Raw genomic sequence first — 23,843 nt, 5'->3', positions numbered from 1 at the left:
GGTTAGAAATTGCATTTTTGCGTTTGAAAAGCTCCGTTTTGTCAGCCGCAGGATTGATGTAATAGCGTGCACGAGCTCGCCGAAACCTCATCATTCACCAAACATCCTTGAAGAATAAAAAAGGTTAATGGAGAGTTTGGTTTAAATATGCATATATCTCGTGGGTTCGATTTTGGCAAACCAATAATACGTGGGCGAGAAATGGAAAGTATATTGTGTAAAATCTTCTTCACCAATATAGGACCAATCGTGTACGGGCGGGCTTTCATAGTGAACGGGTTGCACCGTATTTGGTTTGTCTGCGTACCGTTCGTGTGGCAAGTTGCACAATTGTTGCCATAACTTAAATGCTGTTGTATGGAAATGTTACATGAAAATGTGAAGCACTACTAAAGTAGCTGAAAAAAAAAACAGTGAACTGTTCCAGTTCGATATCGTCATCGAATGTGTCCCATGACACACATCGATAAGCGCGGGACCTCCTGATGTTGCTTGATGGTGGATGATGGTGATGGGTGGTAATTTTTTTGTTTTTTTTTTTTGAAAGTTCTCCCAAAACTGACAAACAGTAAACAAACCAAAGCAAAATCAAAAACAGCCGCCCGGGTTTACGGTTAACTAATGCTTCACCCAAACACCATGGCACACTTTGGCGCGCTCTCGGGCCCCCATCGCAAGGGCTCGTAGTTTTGACGGTTTTTGCTACGTACGTGCAAAGCATGCGTACGAAGTTAAATCATTTTCGAATGGACACAAATCAAGGCTGCTAGAGTACGCGTGTGTGTGTGTTTGTGTATTTGTATGTGCTATCCTCCCATTGTTGTGGTTGGTGTCGTTGAAGAAATAGGTGAAACAATTCCCGTGCGTGTGTTAAAACTATTGTTTTCTCAATGAAAATCGTCAGTGATGATGATGATTTGATCATTAAAGTTTGATCGAGTGTGTAATAGCTTTCGTTCCACACAAAAAAGCAAGAGTTTTCCTATCCATGCTTTTCCGAATGATGTTTGATGCGAGATGGTGTGACTAATAGAGTTACCTGCGTGAATTTTCGACGGAAACATTCGCTGCGTGGTTCAGGAGCCTCCGTTTCTGCACTATGACACTTTTTTCAACTAGTGCGATCGGTACCTTTGCAATTCTAGTGGTAAATTAAGCTAGACACTGTGTGCGATGCTGCAATCGCGTGACTAGACGACCTTGTGCTTACTTATTTTCTAGCGCTTACCGTCCCAAAGCTTCAGTGGAGCTGTGCATCGGATGCAAGTGATTGCATTTCTACTAAAGGGGTACGGGTAGAAAAGTGGGTGTGCTACGCATACCAACGTCTGGCAGAAATTTAGCTACAAGCAGCTGATGCATACAAAACGATTACTTATTCGAACCTTGCAAAACAAAAAACAGAAGAGTGTCAAACATTATTGGCTCATAATCGATTGAGCTCACCTTTTTTTTGTTCAATTTATGAACTAGACCCAGAACAGTGTAAACAAAACACGTGTAAATGACGGTAAAACCGACGACGTCGGTTGTAATCGGTGGTTCCGGAATGACCGTCCGTCCAGTGGCACATTTCGCCCACGGCAATGCATCTGATCGTGAGCAACGACGCCGTTCGATCGTTATACTTTCGCTACTGGCCACCAGTGCGTTTCTGTTTGTGCTGTCACTGTGCCTGCTGACAGCGCTGGTGCTGGTCGGACGCAATCTGTCATCGAATGCTGGCAGTCATGCCGAGCTGACAGCTGCTGTGTCGGATGACATGCATTTATTTATCAACAACAACAGCATCCAGCAGCAATCGTACGACGGCGGAGAGCAAACGGCCAACGATATCGGTACCGGTGGCGATCCGGCGCAGTACAATCGTAGTACAATCTTCCTTCCCAACTCGGTATTTTATTCCGTGCCACCAGCAGCGACAACAGTCCTACCAAACGGGACGACCACCGGTCAAATGAATCGTGTGTTCAAGATGGGCTCGCAGGTAGTGGAAAAGTTGGGCTTCCGGTTGCCCCGGCACGTTTGGCCGGTACACTACGAGCTGTGGCTGCATCCTGATCTACAGCGTGAAACCTTTAGCGGACGTGTCGGCATCGAGCTGAATGTTTCGGAAACGACGAACTATATTGTGCTGCACAGTAAAATGTTAAATATCACGGAAACGGTGCTACGTGCGCTGGTCGTCGATGAGAAGCAGAAGGAGCGTGAAATAAGCATTTCCCGTGCGTACGAAATGCCGGAACACGAGTACTGGGTGATTGAAACGCAAGCCGAAATAGGGGCCGGAGCGTATAGGTTAAATTTGCAGTTTGACGGTAACTTGGCGGATCGTATCATCGGGTTCTACAGCAGCAAGTACCTCGACAAGACAACGAACCAAACGAGGTAAATTCCGGTTGCGGAGGTTTGTGGTATGATGGCTGGGCTTGGGGTAATCTGTCTTATCTGGCTCGATGGTACTTGATGCGATTAGCATCTTGTCACAGTGATGGATGGCGAGTGTTGTTGCGACCGTAAAGAGAGGTGTTCTGTCTTGCAAAGGTTCCTTATCTCCGTTGGGTACAGCCCATTTGATTGCCACCACCTCGCGCAAAACTTCCAAACGAAGATGAGCAAACACAAATTTTCATTCCATTGAATTATTATTTTCGGACCACATAGGAATGCGCCTTTTTGTCTTCAGTAAAAAATAATCTATACTTTTATTTAATTCTAGCAAACGGCAACTATGTTCCACGATCAACGAGATAATTTCTTTTTTTTTACAACATCCACAACTACCCGCTTACGATACGATTTTTTCCCCCCTTTTCTCTCTATTTGCAGAAAAATTGCAACATCCAAATTCGAACCAACGTTCGCCCGGCAAGCCTTCCCGTGCTTCGACGAGCCGCATCTGAAGGCTGAATATACGATCCACATGATACACCCGTCCGGCGATGGATACGAGGCACTGTCGAACATGAACGTGTCGGAAATCGTGCCAAACACACCATCCGACGGGCTAACCACGACAACGTTCGAAAGGAGCGTAAAGATGAGCACCTACCTGGTGGTGTTCATCGTGAGCGATTTCCTGTACAAGGAGGCACTGATAACGCCCGAGCACGGCAACACATTTCCGTTGCGCGTGTACGCTACACCGTTCCAGCAGGCCAATATCGATTTTGCGCTGGTTACCGCACGCACTATCATACAGTATTATGTGAAATACTTTGGAATCGCCTACCCACTGCCCAAGCTAGATATGGCCGCCATTCCGGACTTTGTGTCAGGTGCGATGGAAACCTGGGGTTTGGTCACATACCGCGAAACGTCCATCCTGTACAACAGTGCGACGAGCAGTACGGCCAACAAGCAGCGGGTGGCAGGGGTGATTGCACACGAGCTTGCCCACATGTGGTTCGGCAATCTCGTCACGATGAAGTGGTGGAACGAGCTGTGGCTAAACGAAGGTTTCGCTAGCTACATCGAGTACAAGGGCATGCACGAAGCGAACCCGGACTGGGGTATCGAGGAACAGTTCATCATCGACGATCTGCACGGTGTGCTAAATCTGGATGCGACGCTCGGTTCACATCCGATCGTAATGTCGGTCGAAAATCCGAACCAAATAACGGAAATTTTTGACACCATCACCTACTCCAAGGGTGCGTCGGTGATACGGATGCTGGAGGACTTTGTAACACCGACCATCTTTCAGCAGGGCGTCACACGCTACCTTACCAAGCTGGCCTTCTCCAACAGTGTGTCGGAGGATTTGATGCGCGAGCTAGACGAGCTGGTAACGACGGTGAGCGTTACCACCGTGATGGATACGTTTACGAAGCAGAAGGGACTACCGGTGGTAACGGTCACCGAGACCTCGATACAGTACGTGCTACGGCAGCAACGTTTCCTAGCCGATCAGGAAGCAAACGAGACAGAAGAATCGCCATTCGGTTACCGCTGGTACATACCGATCACGTACGTGACCAGTTCGGATGAGCCAGCAGCCGAACCGCATCGCATTTGGTTCCCGAACGATCAGAACGAGGTGGTGTTCGATAAGCCAGCGGGCAGCAGCTGGATCAAGCTCAATTACCGCCAGATCGGGTACTATCGGGTAAACTATCCTGTAGCGATGTGGCAACAGTTCGGTGAAGCTCTGCGGCGGGACGTGAACACGTTCACGATAGGCGATCGTACCGGGCTGCTGAATGATGCGTTTGCTTTGGCGGACGCCTCGCTGCTAGCGTACAATCATGCCCTCGATTTGACGCGCTACCTGAGCGAGGAGACGGAGTACGTTCCCTGGTCAGCGATTGCGAGCAAGCTAAAGACGATCCGCAATTTGCTGTACAACTTCATCTCTTATGATGACATTACGGTAAGTGTACATATATGATGCAGGCGAAGAAGTTTCTTCCTGGTGAAACGATAATGATTTTCACATTCCATTACAGTCCTACACACAAACCCTTGTGAGCGATGTGGTCCAGACAGTTGGTTGGGATGTGCCGGCGGATGGTGAACATATGAAAAAGTAAGTGTAGGCGGCAATCTTTAGTTGCCTTTTTTAACGCATTTAACTCCTCTCTCTTTATACAGCCTACTTCGTACCACGGTCCTAGATCTGGCATGTTCCTTCGGACATTCGGGATGCTTGGCTGAGGCGAGTAAACGCTTCCTTGAGTGGCTTAACGATGGTGCCACTATACATCCCGACTTACGCTCCGTCGTGTACACCTACGGCATACAGTCCGGCGTGTCGGTGGCTGACTGGGACAAGGTGCTGCAACGCTTCCGGGATGAGAACGATGCGAACGAAAAGACGAAACTGATGGTTGCCTTAGCTTCGTATCCGGATCAGCGCACCATGCGTCGGTTCCTGGAACTGTCCTGGGATACGGCATTGGTTCGTACGCAGGATCAGCTAAGCTGCATCCAGTACATTGCTGCGAACCGGCACGGCGAACAGGCGGCATGGGAGCATGTGCGAGAAAATTGGCCCCGTCTGGTGGCCCGCTTCGGTATCGGTGAGCGTAATCTTGGGCGAATGATTCCATCGATTACGGGCCGGTTCACGACACAGGCTCGCCTGTACGAGCTAGAAGATTTCTTCGGCCGCTATCCGGAGGCGGGTGCTGGTGCGACCGCTCGGCGCCAAGCGCTGGAAAACATCCAGAACAACATCAGCTGGCTCGAGCGCAATGAGGCGAATGTGGCCAACTGGCTTAAGGAACCGAGTGTCTAGTCTCCTCCCCCATCCGTGCGTGGGCCCGTCCACACTGCTATCGATTTGTAACGAGTTGTGCGTTATTAAAAGTGAGAACTAATGTTGCTTCTTCCTCGATTTGTGCTCTAAGAGATTAAATCGCAGGTACACTGGTATCATTTCGAAGTATTTCTCGCTTGTGTTCGATTTATTTCCCTCGATTTTTGTACATTGCTCGCTCTCTTTGGATGTTTTGGGATGTCTTGAGGTGATCGCCGTTCTTCCCACACGTCTCTCTGAGTGTTTGTAGTTGATTGGGTTTGTACTTTTGCTTTCGGGGAAGGTTTTTCTTTAAAAAAGCGTAAACGCTTTATAGAGTTTAAATTCCAACAGTCGGCAAATATTGCTGTCCCTCCACCGCACTAACGTATCTCACTATTTACTTCACCCATAAAGCGTGCCAGTTCAGCACTGCTGAATTCGTCCTCATCAAACTCCTTCAAACTTGAGTTGCTGATCGTATTAGTATCGACGCTATCGCAGCTGTTTCGCTTGCGGTACGCCTTTCGTCGTTCGTTGTTCATATCCACCGTTCCTGAGCTGCCCACGACCGCTGACGCAGCACTTGATTTGCACGGCGTGCTGTTGGGCGATTTGCTAAACGCCAGCACCTTCTTCGTACCTCGCCGTAACTTTTCTGCAATCGTTGACAAACGACCGCCGGATGATGATTCGGTGCCTGACTCGAGCGCGTTGCCACCGTGCCGTAGTGAACCGTTCGAGCTACGGCTTAGCTTCCCATTGCTGCTTAAGTTGGTACCGGTCGTCGAATGGCTACTACTGATCGAAACACAGTGCGAATCTGCCCGGGTGTAGGTGGGTCGTATCGATATCGGTGGCATGGTGCTACGGTTGGACCGGTCTTTTGCTAGCAGCGACAGGTTCGATTCCTGCTGGTACTGATTCTCTGTGGTCCCGTTGCCTGGCGGTTGCTGCTTATCGGAGGCAGTATTACCTGCCGGTCCCATCGGGATGCCTGTCCCGATGCATGCCATGTTGTTGGAGTTTACCTTAAACGATCCACCACCGGTAACGCCGTACCGCGAGACGGCACTGTACGTATGCTGCTGTCCATCCGATTTGTTGCGATTATCTCCACAGAAGCTCATCTTGAGAGTGTGCTGGAAAAGATCGAATGAAAATGGACATAAGTAAGGCAACATATTTTAAAAATTTGAAAGAAAATGGAGGTCAATTATTCCTCCAGCAAATAAAATTTTGTGGGGCGATTTTGCTGATGTTTGCTCGAAAACTTTAGAAATGATAAACTTGTAAGGGCATTTTCCTTCTGGTGACGCAAGGAAATCGTTTATCACAACTTGCTCCCTCCATCTCTCTCTCTCACTCTCGACAGGCAATATCAATAGCTGAATGATGCTGACGTACAATAGCAATTCAATGTGATATCCAAACAAATCGGGACTAGGGAACAGTACAATCCGTGGAATTCCTTGAATTGGGTTTGCCACATAATGAACTGACGATGAAGCGATTTGCGTTGTGCTTACGTCCGATAAACGTGTGCTCTCGCAGCTTTCACGTGATTTATTTGTATTTTAGCTATCGAGCTATCCACCAAACTTGAAGATAAACAGCAACAGTCACCCGTGCATGCTGTTGAAAAATACAATAACTACTATGGGCTGCCAACTATTGTGCAGTGCGTTGGGAAGCGATTTTTCCTTAGGGGCGGAAAAATGGGCCCGGTCATGTAAGGTGGGTAGAGCAGAAAGATGGTAAAGAAAACTTGTTGGAAGATTTCAATTTATGCGAAGTATTGTATCGATTTCGGGCAGGTTGATTTTGTCCCTTCCAGAGTCGTTGTCCTTCTGCAAATTTTCGGTTCGGGTTTGGGGTAGTCACTACCCAGGGTTTCCTCTGTATTTATAAAGAGCGATATACCATACCATTATTTTGTTCCTTAAAGCTTATGCCACCTTTTGGCCTGTCTTGAAAACCAGTCAGGTCTCTGAGAAGCCATAAAATCTTTTGAATGATCTGCTCATTACTGAAGATTTTATTTTATGCTTTATAAGTGGCATCGTTGTACGTCATTATACGATTAATTCAGCTTGAATATTTTAATTTCCCCATGTAAATGTAAAAAAGTCAGCATTCATTCATTTATTTTTCAGAGTGGAAATAATGAAGCATTCGCAGGAATAAAATTTAGTTGTTTCCACTCTGCTTGTCTATGGGTCAGCAGCCTAAATTATTGAAAGGCTTTGATGGCCAGCGTTTTATACTTAGCTTACCTACACATCGCAGCAACTTACCCTGGATGCGTCCCGGAACTTGTGGCTCATGATGTTATACAGCAGCGGATTAATGCAGGTGGACAGAAAGTACAGTATGCCGGAAATGTAGTTTAGCACCATGTAAACCTTGTAGAAGAACACACTCTCCGTCTTGGTAAACACACCGTAAACAGCCATTAGCCGCTGCGCATGGAACGGTGCCCAGCAGATGAAAAATGTGGCGACGACTGCCACTGTGTTCCATGCAAAATACAGAAAGGGAAAGAAAATTATATTACAAAAAAAGAAAAAAATTATCCGTTCATACAATTTTTGCTCATCGGTGTAGCATAAAATCGATTATTACGATTAACGTATTAACGGATTACTCTCCAACGGGGCAGATCTTACGGCCGGAGGGAAAGAAATTATGCAAACAAAAAATACGGTGCTTTACCCAACATGCGTATCACCCTGCTCTGGCCACTGACGGTTCGGGGCGGTGTGGTGTAATCGGACGATGCCCGTTTGGCGCCCTGCAGCAGTTTGCTTTTGCGAAGCTTTATCCCTATTAGCACGTACAGCACCGCTATAAGCGTCATCGGCCCAACGAAGAACAGGAAGCTGGACACCTCGAACGCATGCACAAAGTGTTCATCTTTGATCTGGAAGGAGACGAAAAATGGAAAGATTTTGGTGAGAGTCGACGTTTCCCATTCTGTGTTTGAAATCTATACTACAGTCCTTAACATATCTATATTGAAAAAGATAGCTAAAATTGATATTGTAGTAAGTTGTAGAGGATAAAATAAACTGTTCAAAAAGATAGAATGGAAAAATATATAGCAAAATTCTTAAGCTGTATCCGGTTAGCAAATTATCCATTTCTTTCTTTGAGTGCATACCCGGCTCTTACAATGTAGAGAATTTGATTGCATTTTTTAGACATTGTATAACATTTTCCCTTTCTGAAAAGTATACTGTCTTATTTTTACAATAAATTTCCGATTTTTACTACCCATTATATCCTTTGTTTTTACAAACAAAATTTTACTCTACTCTTAAACATTTTTTGTACATCCAATAGGTGCCATATCTTCAATTTAAATGTCAGGATTTTGGGTAAGTTTGGGAGGCACGGTGGTTTAGGCGACAGTGGCGGAGAGTATAGTATGCCATTCCATTCGTTCGCCGGCGTGTCCTTAGAAGATCGTCAAGCCATGAAGAAGAAGAAGAAGGTAAGTTTGAACGAACTTTTTTCGAAATTGAAAGTTTGATTACGAAAAATTGATGAATCTAAACTAAACTTAAACTTCCAAACATAAATTACAGAAAAAGAAGGTTCTCTTCTTAATAAATACAGAAGTGCCAAGCGACGGCTCCATCGATCGGAAGATATGATAATCGGCAGGTGCATTTCTCAGCTGCACGGCGGGTGGCATAGGACATTCCATTTCAGCGTTTCTAAATATGTTTTAACCGGTGCTGCCACATGTGACCGAGAGCATTATCATGCAGTAAAATGAGTTTGTCGTGACTAACGGCGCATTGCGGTCGTTTTTCCTTTAATGCTTGGCTCAAACGTATCAATTGTCGTCTCTTGTGATCGTGTTTCGTTTGGTTGTAGCACCTCGTAGCATACCTCGCCCAGCTGCATGACCTTCGCGCCATGAAAATTCGGTCTGGGTGTCAATGATGAGGCCTGGCCCGGGTAGTCATATGTTGCACGATGTTTCGGATTATTGTAATGAACCAATTTTTCATCGCCAGTCACAATGCGGTGTAAAATCCCCCTTTCGGTTTTGTCGTTGGAGCAGTTGTTCGCAAGTGACTAATCGGAGCTTAACGTCTCTTGGCTTGAGTTTGTACGGTAGAAAAATAAAAATGGAATAAAAACAGGCAATAGCAAGGATACTAATATTCTAAATATGGGAAAAAATGTATCTTGACTGTACAATCTGCATGGCAGTTTGGCATGGAAGCCGAAAACGTTTAAAACAACATTCAAAAATACAATTACTAATATAAAAACAAAGATCATTTAAAGCTACATGTATTTTTGGACGATTATTAAAATCATTACATTTGCCAAGAAGTTTTTTTTTCCGCGGGTGTTTGTATAGTTACTTTAAAGGGGAAAAAAAAAAAAATTTATGTTAAAAATTGTTGTAAATTAAATTTGTCGAAAAAAAATTATCGTGTGAAATTCCACAGAAAATTCGCCCTTTGTGTTTATATAGTTATGAGACGCACATTGTTAAGTTGACAGTGACTTTCCATAGAGGCAAATGTAACTTTTAAACCTAAAAGTCTCTGTTAATAAATGCAAAACAGGCAAGACCAGTCATATCTTGGTGCAGAGGCAATAGCAACACCGGATCGAGGTTCAAATCTCATCAGGATCGTAGCCCCAGTAGTGAGAATAAACTACTACAGAACACCTCATGTATGCAAAAGGATTTAAACTTAAAAGTTCCAATTCCAAAAAGTTTCAGTAGACGAATGACGAATCTAGAAACAGTATCTCCCCCTAACGAAACATCCCGTTTAATGAACCTTCGTAGACGACGACATTAATTTAATTAGTGATAATCATTTTACAAAGCTGATTCAAACATATTTCGCACTCGACTGCGTTTGAAATATTAAACTAATTAAACTAATTAAAATAGTTCTATGCAGACGAGCTGCTCGTGCCATTGTGGAAACCAAATGGCAAATTTGTTCGATATTCGCGTGCAGTAACACTTACCGTACATAACCGGCTACCATCGGATTCCACGATACCGAACTGGAGTGCCTGCGGTGTGGCCAACCCGAACGCCACCAGCCAGATGACGATCACAAACTTTATCGCTCTCGACAGCTTCGACATGGTGTGGGATCTGTGAAGGATAAGGGGAGAAGGGAAAATGTGGTTCAGCAACCGAACTCCGGGCACGAATTGTGCGGATAACACCGGAACCAACAACAATGAACGATCAACCGACAAGCGTTTCTTACCGGAACGGATGACAGATGGCGATGTACCGTTCGACGGTGAAGGAGGTGATGGTGAGCACCGTCGCATTGGCGGCCGTTTCCGACAGCAGACCCGTGATGATGCAGGCTATCTGGTTGAAGGGATAGGCGAACGGGTTCCATGTGCCGTACAGCTCCTGTGGCATTCCTGCGGAAGATGATGATGATGATGATGATGATGGGGTAGACATTTTGATTAAGCGTTCGGTTCCGGATGGTGTTTACGGAATTTTGTGCAATGATTAACCTTTAACATGTATAATATGAGTGGTTTAAATGATACAATCATTCAACCATTGCCACTTGACCGATTAAGAAATCGATCGATCTTTCATCGGAAACGATCTCGAACGTACATTCCGTACATCAGAATACTTGGAATGAAATTGCCCACCAAACCGAACGGTACGGCGAAGTGAGTTATGAATTGGAATCACTGACGATAATATTCATAAATCGTTCCCTCTAGACGAGTGTTACAAGTGCGCTTGGCGTAAAGCATTTGTTGTGGCATTTTGTTCGACAAAATGGTGCACATTCTGCCGGGTGGCCGTTCGTTTGCCGGCAAACTTCTTCGATCGAAAATCGAACGACATGAATTGGAATGTTCGAAAAGGGCTTAGCGTGCTGCCCACGGGGGATGTCTGGAGAGAACATTGTGTATTGTTACACACATGCATGCCCTTCCGGCAACGCTCACTAAGCGGGTGAACTCAACCTTTTAATACCGATCCACCTCCTGCGACTGTTTCGCTGCGAGACCCCTTTTGTTGTGGTTCACTGACGGTCGTTAACTGTTGCCAGCTCGTACGGGATTGCCAAGAAACGCTCGGCCAAACAGCCTGGCGGGCAATATAGAGAGAAGGGGCATCTTCGGATGGGTGAACGGATTTCGCTTTACCGCTGCTTGGACACCCATTTGCCGGTGGCAACTCGTGGCCGGAAGCATCTGGCCAGTGTCTGATAAAGGCAGGACGATTTTATTACAATACGTTACCATGGGCGAGAATTAACGCCGAGGTTGACGCCTGGCGTAAGGTCAGTAATGTTTGACGATAATGTCTTGAGGTGGAGAGAAAAGCAGGGGAAGAGGGTTTGTTGACTGCGGGCGGAAGGCGTGCTCTGCTGGATTCATATCCGTTTCAGGTGATTTCGATTTCTTCAACTTCTCGAACCGTGTTTCATGAGTTTGTTTAACTTTGGCGTTACACCCTTGGTAACGCTAATTGATACTGTTTTTGTGGTGTAAGCGAGTTAAATGGGATGTAAACGAGACATAAAAAAGTACTACCCGTAATGGGGTCATAGGTTCGCACTAATGGTATTTGAGTAGTGGTGGTAATAGTTGTCCTTTTAATTCTGAAAGTTTTGGAAACAGTTTTTGCAAATTAATCCATATGATGACGGCATTTACCGGACTCTTTTCTGCTGCAAAAGATAATCAAAAGCCGGACCGGATGACCCACCGGATATTGCAGACTTTAACTTTACCCTTGCTCAAGACTTTTTTTTTGTTCCTAAGCTTGTCCGGTGGGCTGGACATTTTGTTCTTTTGGACACAGATATCATGGTGACCAGGAAAAAAGGGTTAGAATAAATAATAATAAACGACGATTGAAGTCGTCGTTAACATCTCGACAGGATCGGGTTTCTCCAGGCACGCTGGAATGATTATCTGGCCCACCATTTAGCCTGACAAATGTTTGAGAAGGACGTTATTATCGCGTGGATATTGAGTTCAGCTAAAGCTACGTACAAGGGAAGTAGAGCTTCGCATTACGCGCAATAACTGAATTAGTTTAAATTTATCTAGAATGTTGAATTAGAATTGATTTAAAGAACAGTCCAAATTGAAAAAATAAGCATCAACATTTTCAAAATAGTTACTTCGCTCAGTGTATTGCCACGTGCAAATTGCGTAACAGATGAAACATTTATACCACCCGACCCTACAATTCTCATCCAGCAGAACGAGATAAAATTGAGCATTGTACAGCAAAGAAGCACATGTCGACACAAACTTCCAAAGAAAAAAGTGTGTAAAATCTTTGGCCTTGGCCCTTGGTAGGACACTTTTGATCCTTGGCTGTACTTATGTTGCAATGCAGTAGTGTATTCACGTGTTCGAATATCCCGTTTCCACAACAAGCTGCACATCTAATGCTGATTTCAGGTGCTGTTGCAGTTTTATGCACTTTTGTGCTTAGACGTAGATCTGACCTGATGCTCCAGATGTTACCCCGGGTAAAATTTGGAGATCATCGTATGTATGTGTGTGTGTATGCAAATCATACATACCCAACAAAGTGAATACCGTTTGTACCGTTGTACCCTTCTTCCCCACGTACAAACGTAGTTAAGGGTAGCAAAACGGGTGACAGTAAAAAAGATAAAAAATGGAGAAATATGCTCCCAGTGGCCAAGACAGTGTTGCACAATATTCAAACCCGCTTTTTTTTTTGTGCTGTTGTGGTATGCTTTCGTCTTTAACTTTGAGCAGGTGTCTCACTGGGAATGGAATTCGGAAGTAAAATTCTCTGACTGTACGTGAGCACAGTTATGGCGGTGGTCAAGATGTTGTGTGTGTGTGATACGTGCCAGTTGATAGAATATTAAGGATACCTTTCTGCCAAGGGTACTACGCTATGTTTATGGAATGGAAAGTGTTATCCAACCGTACCTGCATATAAATTGGATTTTCATTGAAATAGGAGAAGCGATAATGGTGACCTCACCGTATCGTTTAACTTCATTTTCATTCAAAGGTTTGCCTTGCGTAGGGTTCAATAAGGAAATGTAAGAAGGTGACATCGTGATTTTTAGCTTTTTCCTCATAAGAATCTTTTTAACATAATTTGAAACAAAAATATCCCGAAAAGCACGGTGAATACCGAAGTGAAGGTTAAAACTGTTTCAATATTGTATCACTCTCCAAATTGATTGGGGCTGCGAAAATCACCAGAAAGGAAGGCTGATGCACTCAAAAACGTTGAGTTTCAATATTTGAATAACCATATTTCTTAAAATGTGAAACACTGTGCACTGTGAGGGTGTAGAAAAATATAACAAACATCAACAGCTTTGAACATTTCAAGCATATGTTGGTGGGCTAAGATTTTGCGAATCGAATGCGTCCAAACCCCGCATTATTTGCTTAGATCATCTTGTCTCTTGCGGTATCGATGTGGTAAGGGGTTAATGGCCACATGTTTCGAAATTGATGTACATGGAAAGGCAGTCCTCTGCAACACGTTTGGGGTTGAAATAATGTCAGCCAGATGTTTAAGACTGATTCTAATGGTAATCCCGCCAAAACCCAAATAGTAGGGACACACAACTTAATAGTGGTCCAATGTCAATAATTTGTGCGTAATGTACTGCAATGGTGGACATGTACGTTATTTGGCTGTAATTATTTGAGGTTTCGCATATGCCTGATGAAGCTTGAGGAATGCTTAGAATTTATCCCAAAAAAAAGAACCATTATAAAATATTCACCCAAAGTATTATGGTTGATCCTCATGACAGGACAAAAGACATTAAGAATCCTTTTCAGCCCTCTTAATTATAGATCACACGTTTTGTGCCACGCAAGCTTAAGCTACCCTTTGCCGGCTTCTTCCGTTTGTTCCCGTTTTTGCTTTCAAAAGAAGAATTTCCAAAAACACAGCGAGCCATCTTTACAAGATTGTAATGAGTTCAGCAAATCCTGCACGGTTTTCGACTCAAAGTTAAACCTCATTCAGGCCACGCCACTTTCGAGCCATTTTTAGTCCCTCGCTGTTATCCGCACCGAGCGGGTTCCAAACCAAGATACCAGCTCATTAGCATCGAGCATGAAATGAGAAACGTCCCCGGCAACAACCGTAACCGTCCGCACTCCAGCACTGCACGGTTCCGGGGATTTATGCTCCCGGGAGCAGTAAATCAGATTACCAACGTTTCTGGTGACAACCGCCACCACCGGTAACGTAACTTACCGAACAGCAGCAGCAAAAAGTCCGACACGGCCAGATTGAACAGATAGTAGTTGGTGGCGGTGTGCATCGATTTGTTCTTCGCAATCACAATGCAGATGGATAGGTTGCCAACGATGCCGGCGACAAAGATGAAGCAGTAGAAGATCGTTATCGGCAGCAGGATGCAGATCGGGTTCGTGGTGTAACCGTGCGTTTCGGCCCCATGGCCGGCCACGCTTTCGTTCGCGTACAGATACTGGGGCTGGTACTGCTGGTGGTGTGGATACTGCGACTGATGGTGATGCTGCTGCTGCTGATGCTGGTGCTGGTGGTGCTGTAGTGCGTGGTGTCCGCTGAGGACATCATTCGCTAATCCCTCACCAGTGCTGTTGGTGATGATGGCCGCGATTAGGCTGCTGCCGGCTGTTTGGGTGAGTTCCATCATGTTTGGTTGCCTCTTTGGGGAGGGAAGCGTTGAAAAGGATTGATGCGGGACGGTCGTAGGGCAGGCAGCCGGTGAATGCCGCTCGCTTATGGATGATGGTGAGCCATGGTTGAGCGATCAAAAGGATCTGCCTGAACGTCACCGGAATGTACGAGTGTCCGCGCAGTACCGTTGGAAGTCTGTGAAAAATGTGAGAACAAACAAACCGTATTAGATTTTGTTAGCGTTGTTGAAGCGAAGATAAATACTGGAGTTTTTCCCTTGCTATGATATCCTTGTGGAATGTGTCCAGCACATTTATGTTATTCGGTTCAACTTGTTTTTATTTTATTAACAATGCCTTAAGAACTATTTAGGTGGCTGAGCTCGCTGTTAGCTTTTACGCATTTTTCATTATAAGCGGGAACCCTCCGGATCAGTATTTATGCTTGCTGATAACCTCAGCACTGTTGGAGCACTGAAATTCGTCGAGGCGATAAATTCTCCTTGAGAGGTCAAGTGCCGCTTACGAGTTTCTTTCGCACCATGCCAAAACTGAGCAAGAAGTGAGGATTTAACCGGGAGGTTCCTGTTCCTTCTAACTGAAAGTCCCCTTGCTACCCTGTCTCCACGGACTTCCAGAAGATCTTGCTTTCATTCGTATGATGCCTAGACTTATGGTCAACCATAAGGCGATAAATACACAGCTTCAACGAATAAGCAGGGCCGACTGCAAGGTTTGTAGCTGTAGAAACGGATACCATGATATTGATAGCATCTTCCGGTTATTGTTCGGATATCAGGAAGAAACTTGCGCCGACATCTTGGGCCAGAAAGACTACAAGTACGGGTGGATTCAGGCCGACTTCGACTAAGAGATTGGAATCACTCTTTGATCCCTTATATCAGTACGTCAGTCGCTTTTTAGCAATGATCTTCGGAATTGCTGCAGGGACTCTCGAAATTGTCTGTAGCTTACCGATCCTTGCTTGTTGCCAGCAGCATCAAGGTTAGCATTCTCAGGCTACTAACAAAAGTTAAGGTAAGGATGTTTGAAGCTCGCAAGCAAGGACAAATAGTATGTGAATGCTGACAAAAAAAAGCGAATACCACCAGCGTCATCGTTAGTAGCTGACAGCAAGAAAAAAGGGACCAATGAAATGTACAGTGGCAACACTCATCATCCACCGACCTCAACCGGGGGGCCCAACCAGAAATATTTTTACGAACTGTTAGATATAACTTTAGCTTCTAAGTTATACGACCATTCTTCAGCAAAAAAAAACAATGTACTTGAGGTATTCAAGAACAAGCAGATGAGTGAATAACAAATTACAACCATTAAGATACACTGCTGGAGTTATGTTGTCGGAAAAGCTCATTATCATATTAAATGAAATAAAATCACGCAATCATCGATCAAGACAAATAAAATTACTATCCTGCTTCGGAAAGCGTCGAATCGTCAACGGATTGGGAAAATCTCGGACCTACCACAGAAGTACGTGGGGCGTAGTATCGTGCCCACAGGCATCCGGGTGCGTACGCTTACGCCCTTACGTCTAATATGTGCCCGAACACGCATTGCTGCGCGTCTTGAACCGATGACAGCGTGTCGTCGAGAGCGCGCCTGTCAATCAACCGCAACGAAAAGCTATAATGTAAACCACCGCAGTCCAGCAGTGGGTAACCCAACGCAATCTGCTGCCATCAGTTCAGGCTGACATTTCCTGCGGGATAGGGTAGATGGATATGGATTAAATGTCGGAAACTTTTGGCCAACGAATACCTAAACGCAACGAGTGAACGGGCAGCATCAATCGGTAACGACAACGTTCTGTGTGATTTGTAGCGGTAACATGGTTCATGGCAAGCACGGGGTAGTTACGGCGCTTTTTCGCCAACAGTTTGACAAAGTGTAGCTAATGCTCGAGCAATGATCTCGCTCGTCTGCGGGCTTTGCTTTGGAGTTCAAGTCCACTTTTAGCGGTCGAGTTTGCGGTGAAGGTTCCCGTGAAAATTGGTGAGACGAGTTCTTTGGTTCTTCATTACCTGGGGTAAGTTTCGAGTGGAATCGAATGAAGGAAAGTCAATGATTCGTAGAAGGACGTGCCCATTTTACGAGAATGAAGTAAGGAACAAGAGGAGATGAGCAAGCGAATGAGACTGAGCGCCAGCGATCGCTTAACAAGCGAAAGAAGGTATAAAAAGTAAATGTGATGTTATTAAATTTTCCATCACGATGACAATCTGGTACGAATAATGGGTTGAGATCCCAGAATGATGACTTCGAGAGCAATTCGCTTAAATTGTGTTTCCCACAAAACTAAACAATCTTTTCAAACAATTTTCTGATGCGTCTAAATTTTCGTGGAAATGCGTTCTTATGTTTCAATACTTTTCAAGAAACTTTAATATTCTGTACGGTTCGTACTTTTGCGGTCCCTGCCCCCAGTTTGCCTGGCCACAGCGCTCCGGAACATACCAAGGTCGTTCCGATCATCGTCACCATCGGATTTGCCCATTTCCGGTTCCATTTGCAGGTGAGAAGTTTTTCATCTTCTTGCTTGTGGGCAATTTTCCCATAAATCTAGCTGCGCAAAAGGTAACGGACGGCACTCAGGGAAACTCATCTTCCGGTGCTATTTATTGATCTTTTCATATCACTTCCAAAGTTATCTTGTCTCGAAGGCCCATCCTAACAGGGGGGAAATAGCAGAAATGCTTCTCCGCTTTGAAAGTTTTCCCAAGCTTTTAGAAATTGCTATTTTTTGTTGGCGTTGTGCTATAATTTGAACGATTATTGACGTATGAGCAAATGTGTTTCACTCCTCGTGATGACCTTCTGCAAAAGTTTTCCCGTTTTGCTTTTTGCTTATCCAGGAAGAAAAAGTGTTATCAATCAAAGTGCCAGGGTACTTCCTGCCCGTTGACGAAGAGACAAAAATGACCGCACATAAATCGTTTCCTTGCGAATAGATGATTGTTCCGAGCAGTTCTGAATTGATTTACTAGTGTGTAAATGAATTTTGGATCTACACAAAACACGACACCCAATCGAAGAGTTTTTGTTTGTCACGTTGTGTCTTTCCGGTGTCGGTGTTGGGGTGCGGAAAGTGGCAAACGGCATAAATCATAAACCCGAAAAAAGAACAAGTTCGACGGCGGTCACATGGACCACACGGCGATGAGAAGTTTTTGAGAAGCCCCGGTTTGTTCTGAGCACACTTTCGGTGTGAAAAGAGATTCCACTGGTTAGATTTATTGCATGTAAGTTATTGGAAGTGCGATAGCAGTGATAAGTCATGGGTAGAAATTTATTTCAACTGTAGCGCCTCACGTAATCGATGTTTCATATATCTTTTAAATGAGCCAAATTAACTGAGCTAATGGCAGAAGCCATTGAGCGGGGACAGTTTTGAAGGGAATGGGTGAGCCAAACCACTTATTAAGCTCACCGTTAGCGTTTTATTTACTTTATGATCGTATAGGCTATTTACAAAGACATATTTTAAATTGAATAATTTTTTCTTATTTCTTGGAGGTTGACCAGGCCGTTTTGCTGTTATAATTTCATTAAAATTAGCTTCAATATCTTCTTTTTTAAAATGCCCTTAAGAAACAATAATACAGTTCTGTTAAAACTTAAAGTTGTCTTAAGTGCTAACACCAGAACTACCGCGATTTTACAGCGTGTAACCTTGAAAAATAAAGCCACTAGAAAGGTATGAAACCAGTCACAATGACTGGTCCAGTAGCTCTAGTGTTACAATGACTTCAAATCATTCCTAGATTTTTGGATGCATTTACTCTGAATGTTTTACCACAGATGATGAAATGCAATTTAATACCTCGAGATAATATTTCATGTCCTCGAGATTCCCAAAATTTAATACGAAATATTCTATTATCTATTTAAAACATTTCACTCAAAAGATCCATTATATCGACAGAAAACCCCTGTAAAACTGCTAAGATATATTCTTCCAGCCAGCATAAATTTACATGCTCGGCCTAGCTCTAATCCTGTTTAAGAATATTTATTAGGAGACGTAGAGGACTTAAACCACTCGATTAATGAGTGTACGTCTTCAGTAAACAGAAGTGTAAGCACTTTAGCTAATTGCACAATGGTAGCGGCACGTTAAAACATCCGTTTCGTTGTTGATTGAAATAAATGTACAAATTTCTCTAAGGAACGCACTTGAGGCCACCGACCACCTGTGAATGAAAGCCTGTCATTCTCTTGGTTGGTTACCAACCCCACTCTATTCCGGCAGCTGGGTGGACAACAAATAAAAGCAAAAAGCAATGAAATTCATTCATTCCATCACAAAAACCAATGCGGTTCTGTGTTTCTACCACCAATCGGAGGCAAACTACAACAAGGCAAACTCTATCCAACAATCGGGATCACTTTCATTAGCCGACATTCCTAATTTCCAGAAAGGGTAATCCGTTCCGGCAGTGTTAGAATGTCACTTTGCGAGCAGGCTAAATAGACACCGCCACGGGTTGGGATAGGAACCTGAAACTGTGCAAATGTGATTGCTAGAAATTTGTCACTGTCAGTTGATTTGGTAACGGGGTTGTTTCGGGGTAAGTCTTACGGACGCTCCGTATTATCCCGGCTTGCTGCACATAATCCATCAGGTGCCTGTCATGTTCGCTGTCGAACGTGTGATTAGTCCGCCAACTGTTTGAAGTAAGCTGTAGCATGAAAGTGAATAAATATAAATTAGCATCCAGCAAAACTTGCGCTTAAATGACGCTCCACTCCAAGCTGTAGAATGATTCGTTGGGTGGGTTTTTTGTTTGCCTTCGTAGAGTGTTTTTAAATAATTAACAAAGGGTTTCGATCAACAGAAATATACCAGCAATCGCGCCTTAGCTAACACGTGGCACAGGCATAAAAAAGTCATTAGGCCAAAATGAGGCACGTTTGAATATTCACTGATGTAACGAATTCATAAGCCAGCGTCAGAACTTTACGTTCGTTTTTTTTGTTGGCCTGTCTTTTGAGACAAAGATCCGTCTACCGTCCCACAGCCGTTGGATGCTTGTGTAGGTCATTCCTAGCGTGTTTTGGCCGAATCTTTGGCTAGCGGACGTTGAGATGTGGCGTTTGAATTATTTATGTAACGTGCTGCAGCAGTCAACTGCCGCCGTGAGCGGCGATGATCTCAGAACGCACAGCAATAGCGGAAAGATTGTTACCCTTTGTGGCGATCGAACGATAACGTCAAAAGTGAAACTGGTTTGCTCTTCTGCGTGCCACTTCGCCTAGATTCAATCCCGGAGCCTGGCATCTCAAGAAGGGTGGGGTCCCATTTTGAATTATTCCTCACCTGGCATGCTTTCATGTGTGCAAGGAGCACACGTGGAGGGAAAAGAAATAGCTAAACGAAGCTGCACAGGGTGAATGGAAGAATTCGGAATGCTTTAGGATAGTGATCGGTATCTTGCTACTAAATTGGATGCCTGTGGTGCGTACAAGACACACGTCGAAAAAGAAATGGGAAAGGTGGAACAGGAAAGCTTTCTTTTCCCTGTGCAGATGTCACATCGCATTAGACTGCTCGTCTCATTCAGACTTTAAATTTTAAATTAAATAATAAACTTTAATGCATCGATTAGTGTACTACACACTTTCAAATTCATCACCTCTCGCCGTAAGGATCGATTTTGACTCGAGATTAAATTCAATTAGTTCATCCCGTTTCGAAAATAGCTAACAACTCGCACAAAACCCAACTGCTCTGGTTAGGATGGTCGGCCCAACCTAACATACAAAATTCATTCAGTCAAAACGGCCATGGCTTTAAGCTTTGGTTTGCGGATTAATTAAACAGATTAAATGGTAAGCGCTGGTATAGTTTCGATTTTTAGTTAGAATCGCTCAATCTTTAAGCTGCTTATGCAGTGAGGCAGTTGAATGAATCCTAGAAATGTAAGCAAACAAGCTTTACAGTCGGATTGTGAACGGTGGAAGAGGTTCGTAATTAATGCGTACCGACAGTTATATGGCAAAGTTCAGGCGTCCGTATTTAAATGACCACTTATAGCAGCATCACAGGACAGATGATCCGATCTGACTCACTCTCTTTCTCTTCCTTAATGAGTCTTTCAGCTACAGACGGGAAGCCATTTGCTGACGTTCGAGTACAGAGAAAGCCGCTGGATGCAAAACTTATCGGCTGACTGTCAATTAGTAAGGATTAAGGAAGCTGTATGAAAGCAATAATTGTGTTTTAATATGAACTAGGTTGTGTGTATTCTTACAGATTTCGTACGTGCGAATAAATTGATTGAGTTTTGCTGGCAATAAAAAAGTGTTTTGATACACCAAATGATGAAACATCATTTTATGAGAATATTGTTTTCTATAGAAATTTCTAGGAAAATTATTAAATTTTCCTTCTTCTTGGCTTAACCGACCTACTAGGTCACGCCGGACATTGATTGGTTTATTAGGTTTATTATTATTGTTATAATCAGTCCTCACTACTCCGGTTCGAACTCCGGTTCTGTCATGTGCAGACCTATTTCACTATCCAAGTCAAAAATGTCCGAAATCATAACAGCGCGCCAAACACGAATAGGCAAGTGTGTTTTTCTTTTCACGTTACAATACCGGAACTTCCTTTTCGGGAAGAGCAATGCGGGTGGGAATGTTTGCTCATCTCTTACCCTGGTCAAACCCCCGCAAGACGTCTGTGTGTCAGCAACGGGGGAAAAGAAAGCAAATCTTTCTCATAATCTTGGCGGAAGATGAAATGTGCCTTTTACACCCAGCCGCACACGGTTACGGTGCTTGTCAGTGTTGCTTCAGGGGATTTGCTGTTGGTCTTTTGTTTTGCTCGTACTGGCCCGAAAAAAAAACGCAACACCCACATTTGGTTTTGACGCTCTTGACATTTGAATGCTGTTTGTTATCGCGCGTGAAACGTTGAACGGTCGTCCAGCAAGCAAAAATCCACGGCGTACCTTCGCAGCTAAAAGAATCCTTTGAGGTTTATTTGGGGTCCGGCAGGTTCATTGTTTGAGGGTTGTTGGTTAAAGAAAGTAAGAAAAGAAAATGTTTATTTATTTATTTATTTTTTATTCATAAAGGACGGCCAGGCCGTATTGCTAAGAAAATGTTTACATTACGTTTAAATTTAATAGTAAAAGGATCAGCTATACTTAGTACGAATCATTGCTTTTTTCATTTTTTTGTTTTACTTTCCCCCGTGATGACCCAATATTTCGGGGTGGAGAAACATGAGTGGATCAAACAACCAGAAACCGGCTCTTGCTGACCTCGAACTTCGTGATCGCTCGCCTGTCAGATACCGCTAAAGCAAAACGCAGCTAAACAAACGCTCCCCATAGCTCAGGGTAATGGGGCACGGCACACGTGATACACGAACTAGTTTGGCGGAGGTCAGTTTGCTGTTATGTTTGCGCCAGCCCGGGGTTTTAAGGCCCCCGAAGTGAACTGTCATCCAGGATGATGAAGCTGGGCCGGGAATTTCGGCCGCGGTTTCTCTCGCCGTAACCGTCGTGTGTACTGCCGTACGTTGCCCCGCGTTGTTATTTCGCGTTCGTAATTACATTTTCACCAACAATAATCAGCAATTGATTGATCAGTGGTAACAGCACAGGAAGGCGGGTTGCTTTTGGGCAGTGGGCTTACGAGTCTCGAGTCACTCAGTGTTTTTTTTTCGCTGTAGTTTGACCCGCTACCAATCAGAAAAGTTTAGCAGCATGGGAGTTTGTGGCACTGTACGGTTTCTCCTGCTTGTCGATGACCTAAAGCATTGCTAACTTTCCTCAATTGCTGGCTTTGATTTGTTATCGTCTTCATATGAGTTTTTGGTGTGTGTATGTTTGAGATTTGACTTGGCGTCGCACATCCATTCGCGATTGATTCGATGAATTGCGTACTAGTGTTGTGGGTTTTGTTGTACTGTGATTCTCAGTACTTATTTCCTCTATGTGTATCGTACGATGAAGCAAAAGGATGAATAAGATTGCTGTGGTTCCATTGTATCAATTGAGATTGAAAGAAAAGGCATTTACCCAGCTTCGGAAGACAAAATTATAGCTTTGTTTTTCGAATGAAATGAAAAGTATGGAGTATCATAAAATCAATATAAATCCCTACTGCTTGGGTGGGTTTAAGTTGCTTCTAACTTTCATCAACATTTTTCTCAAGACATTCTAAACTGTAGCATTGATTGTAAGTCTTACTTTGTTAGTGTATTTATGTGTTATTTCAATAAGCTCTTCTTTCCGGGTTTCTCACGGTTGGAACGTGGAATGACTGAACAGACTTGCTGACAACCCGTAGACGGACGGGACGGTCCGGCTGGGATTTTAAACCCGGTCCTGCCTCCCCCATGAAATGATGATCAAATTTTCGATTTTGATCGATTTGATTTTTTATTGAATTTTTATGATTTTATCTATGTGGCCGTTTTGCCCCGTATGAGTGACACTTCTTCTCCCATATTGCAAGATAAGATAAGTGAAGAAATAAGTGTAAAATTGCAATGAAAGTATATAAAATTTTTATTAAATACAGGTTTAAGGTTTAGCTACAGTTTAAATCGCTAAACGTGGTGTAATTTCCCCAACTTCCGTTCAGTATTTATTGTCAATTGTACAAGGTAAATCAGTAATCAAAATGTAATACAATTTTTACGATAACTGTGTATAGGATTTTTTTAAATGATTGTTTGCCCTTAAAAACTGATTCTGATTCAAAAAGTTTGTATACAAAAATGGTACTAATATAGTTCAGTAATTAAAAGCCTCGCATTTTCAAAAATCCACTATGATCACTCTCGCACAAAATAGGCCCAACCACTCCACCACCATCGTCGATGCGACCGAATCTACGCTTTTGTTTTCCACTTACACCGCCAAAATACAATCACCATCAAACGGTGCATAAC

The 23,843-nt window shown here is 43.8% G+C and overlaps 3 protein-coding genes across 3 annotated transcripts in view; 2 read left to right on the top strand and 1 right to left on the bottom strand.

Moving 5' to 3' along the window:
* LOC126558780 (transcription initiation factor TFIID subunit 9) overlaps positions 1-23,843 on the top strand; it is a 406,967-nt gene that overhangs the window by 166,654 nt on the left and 216,470 nt on the right. The window lies entirely within an intron of this gene.
* Positions 1,505-5,239, top strand: LOC126556898 (glutamyl aminopeptidase-like). Its single transcript, XM_050212444.1, has 4 exons — positions 1,505-2,388; positions 2,830-4,372; positions 4,449-4,528; positions 4,594-5,239. The coding sequence occupies exons 1-4, from the start codon at positions 1,505-1,507 to the stop codon at positions 5,237-5,239; spliced, it is 3,153 nt and encodes a 1,050-aa protein (XP_050068401.1).
* LOC126557404 (orexin receptor type 2-like) lies at positions 5,623-14,923 on the bottom strand. The gene is made up of 6 exons (XM_050213173.1): positions 14,499-14,923; positions 10,501-10,666; positions 10,250-10,382; positions 7,955-8,162; positions 7,537-7,751; positions 5,623-6,381 (listed from the first exon to the last, which is right to left on the bottom strand). Exons 1-6 carry the CDS (start codon positions 14,920-14,922, stop codon positions 5,623-5,625), a joined length of 1,905 nt encoding a protein of 634 aa, XP_050069130.1. The 5' UTR covers position 14,923.

This window comes from Anopheles maculipalpis, chromosome 2RL, assembly GCF_943734695.1.
Source record: "Anopheles maculipalpis chromosome 2RL, idAnoMacuDA_375_x, whole genome shotgun sequence".
NCBI lineage: Eukaryota > Metazoa > Arthropoda > Insecta > Diptera > Culicidae > Anopheles > Anopheles maculipalpis.
The sequence above is the reverse complement of the archived record's forward strand: the minus strand, read 5'-3'. Positions and strand labels throughout refer to the sequence as shown.

Coding starts and splice junctions, on each gene's coding strand:
- LOC126556898 (XM_050212444.1), top strand. CDS start 1,505: ATGACGGTAAAACCGACGACGTCGGTTGTAATCGGTGGTTCCGGAATG. Junction 4,373..4,448: donor TCTCTTATGATGACATTACG/GTAAGTGTACAT, acceptor ATTCCATTACAG/TCCTACACACAAACCCTTGT. Junction 4,529..4,593: donor GATGGTGAACATATGAAAAA/GTAAGTGTAGGC, acceptor CTCTTTATACAG/CCTACTTCGTACCACGGTCC.
- LOC126557404 (XM_050213173.1), bottom strand. CDS start 14,922: ATGATGGAACTCACCCAAACAGCCGGCAGCAGCCTAATCGCGGCCATC. Junction 8,163..10,249: donor ATGGTAGCCGGTTATGTACG/GTAAGTGTTACT, acceptor GTCTCCTTCCAG/ATCAAAGATGAACACTTTGT. Junction 6,382..7,536: donor AGTTCCGGGACGCATCCAGG/GTAAGTTGCTGC, acceptor GATCTTTTCCAG/CACACTCTCAAGATGAGCTT.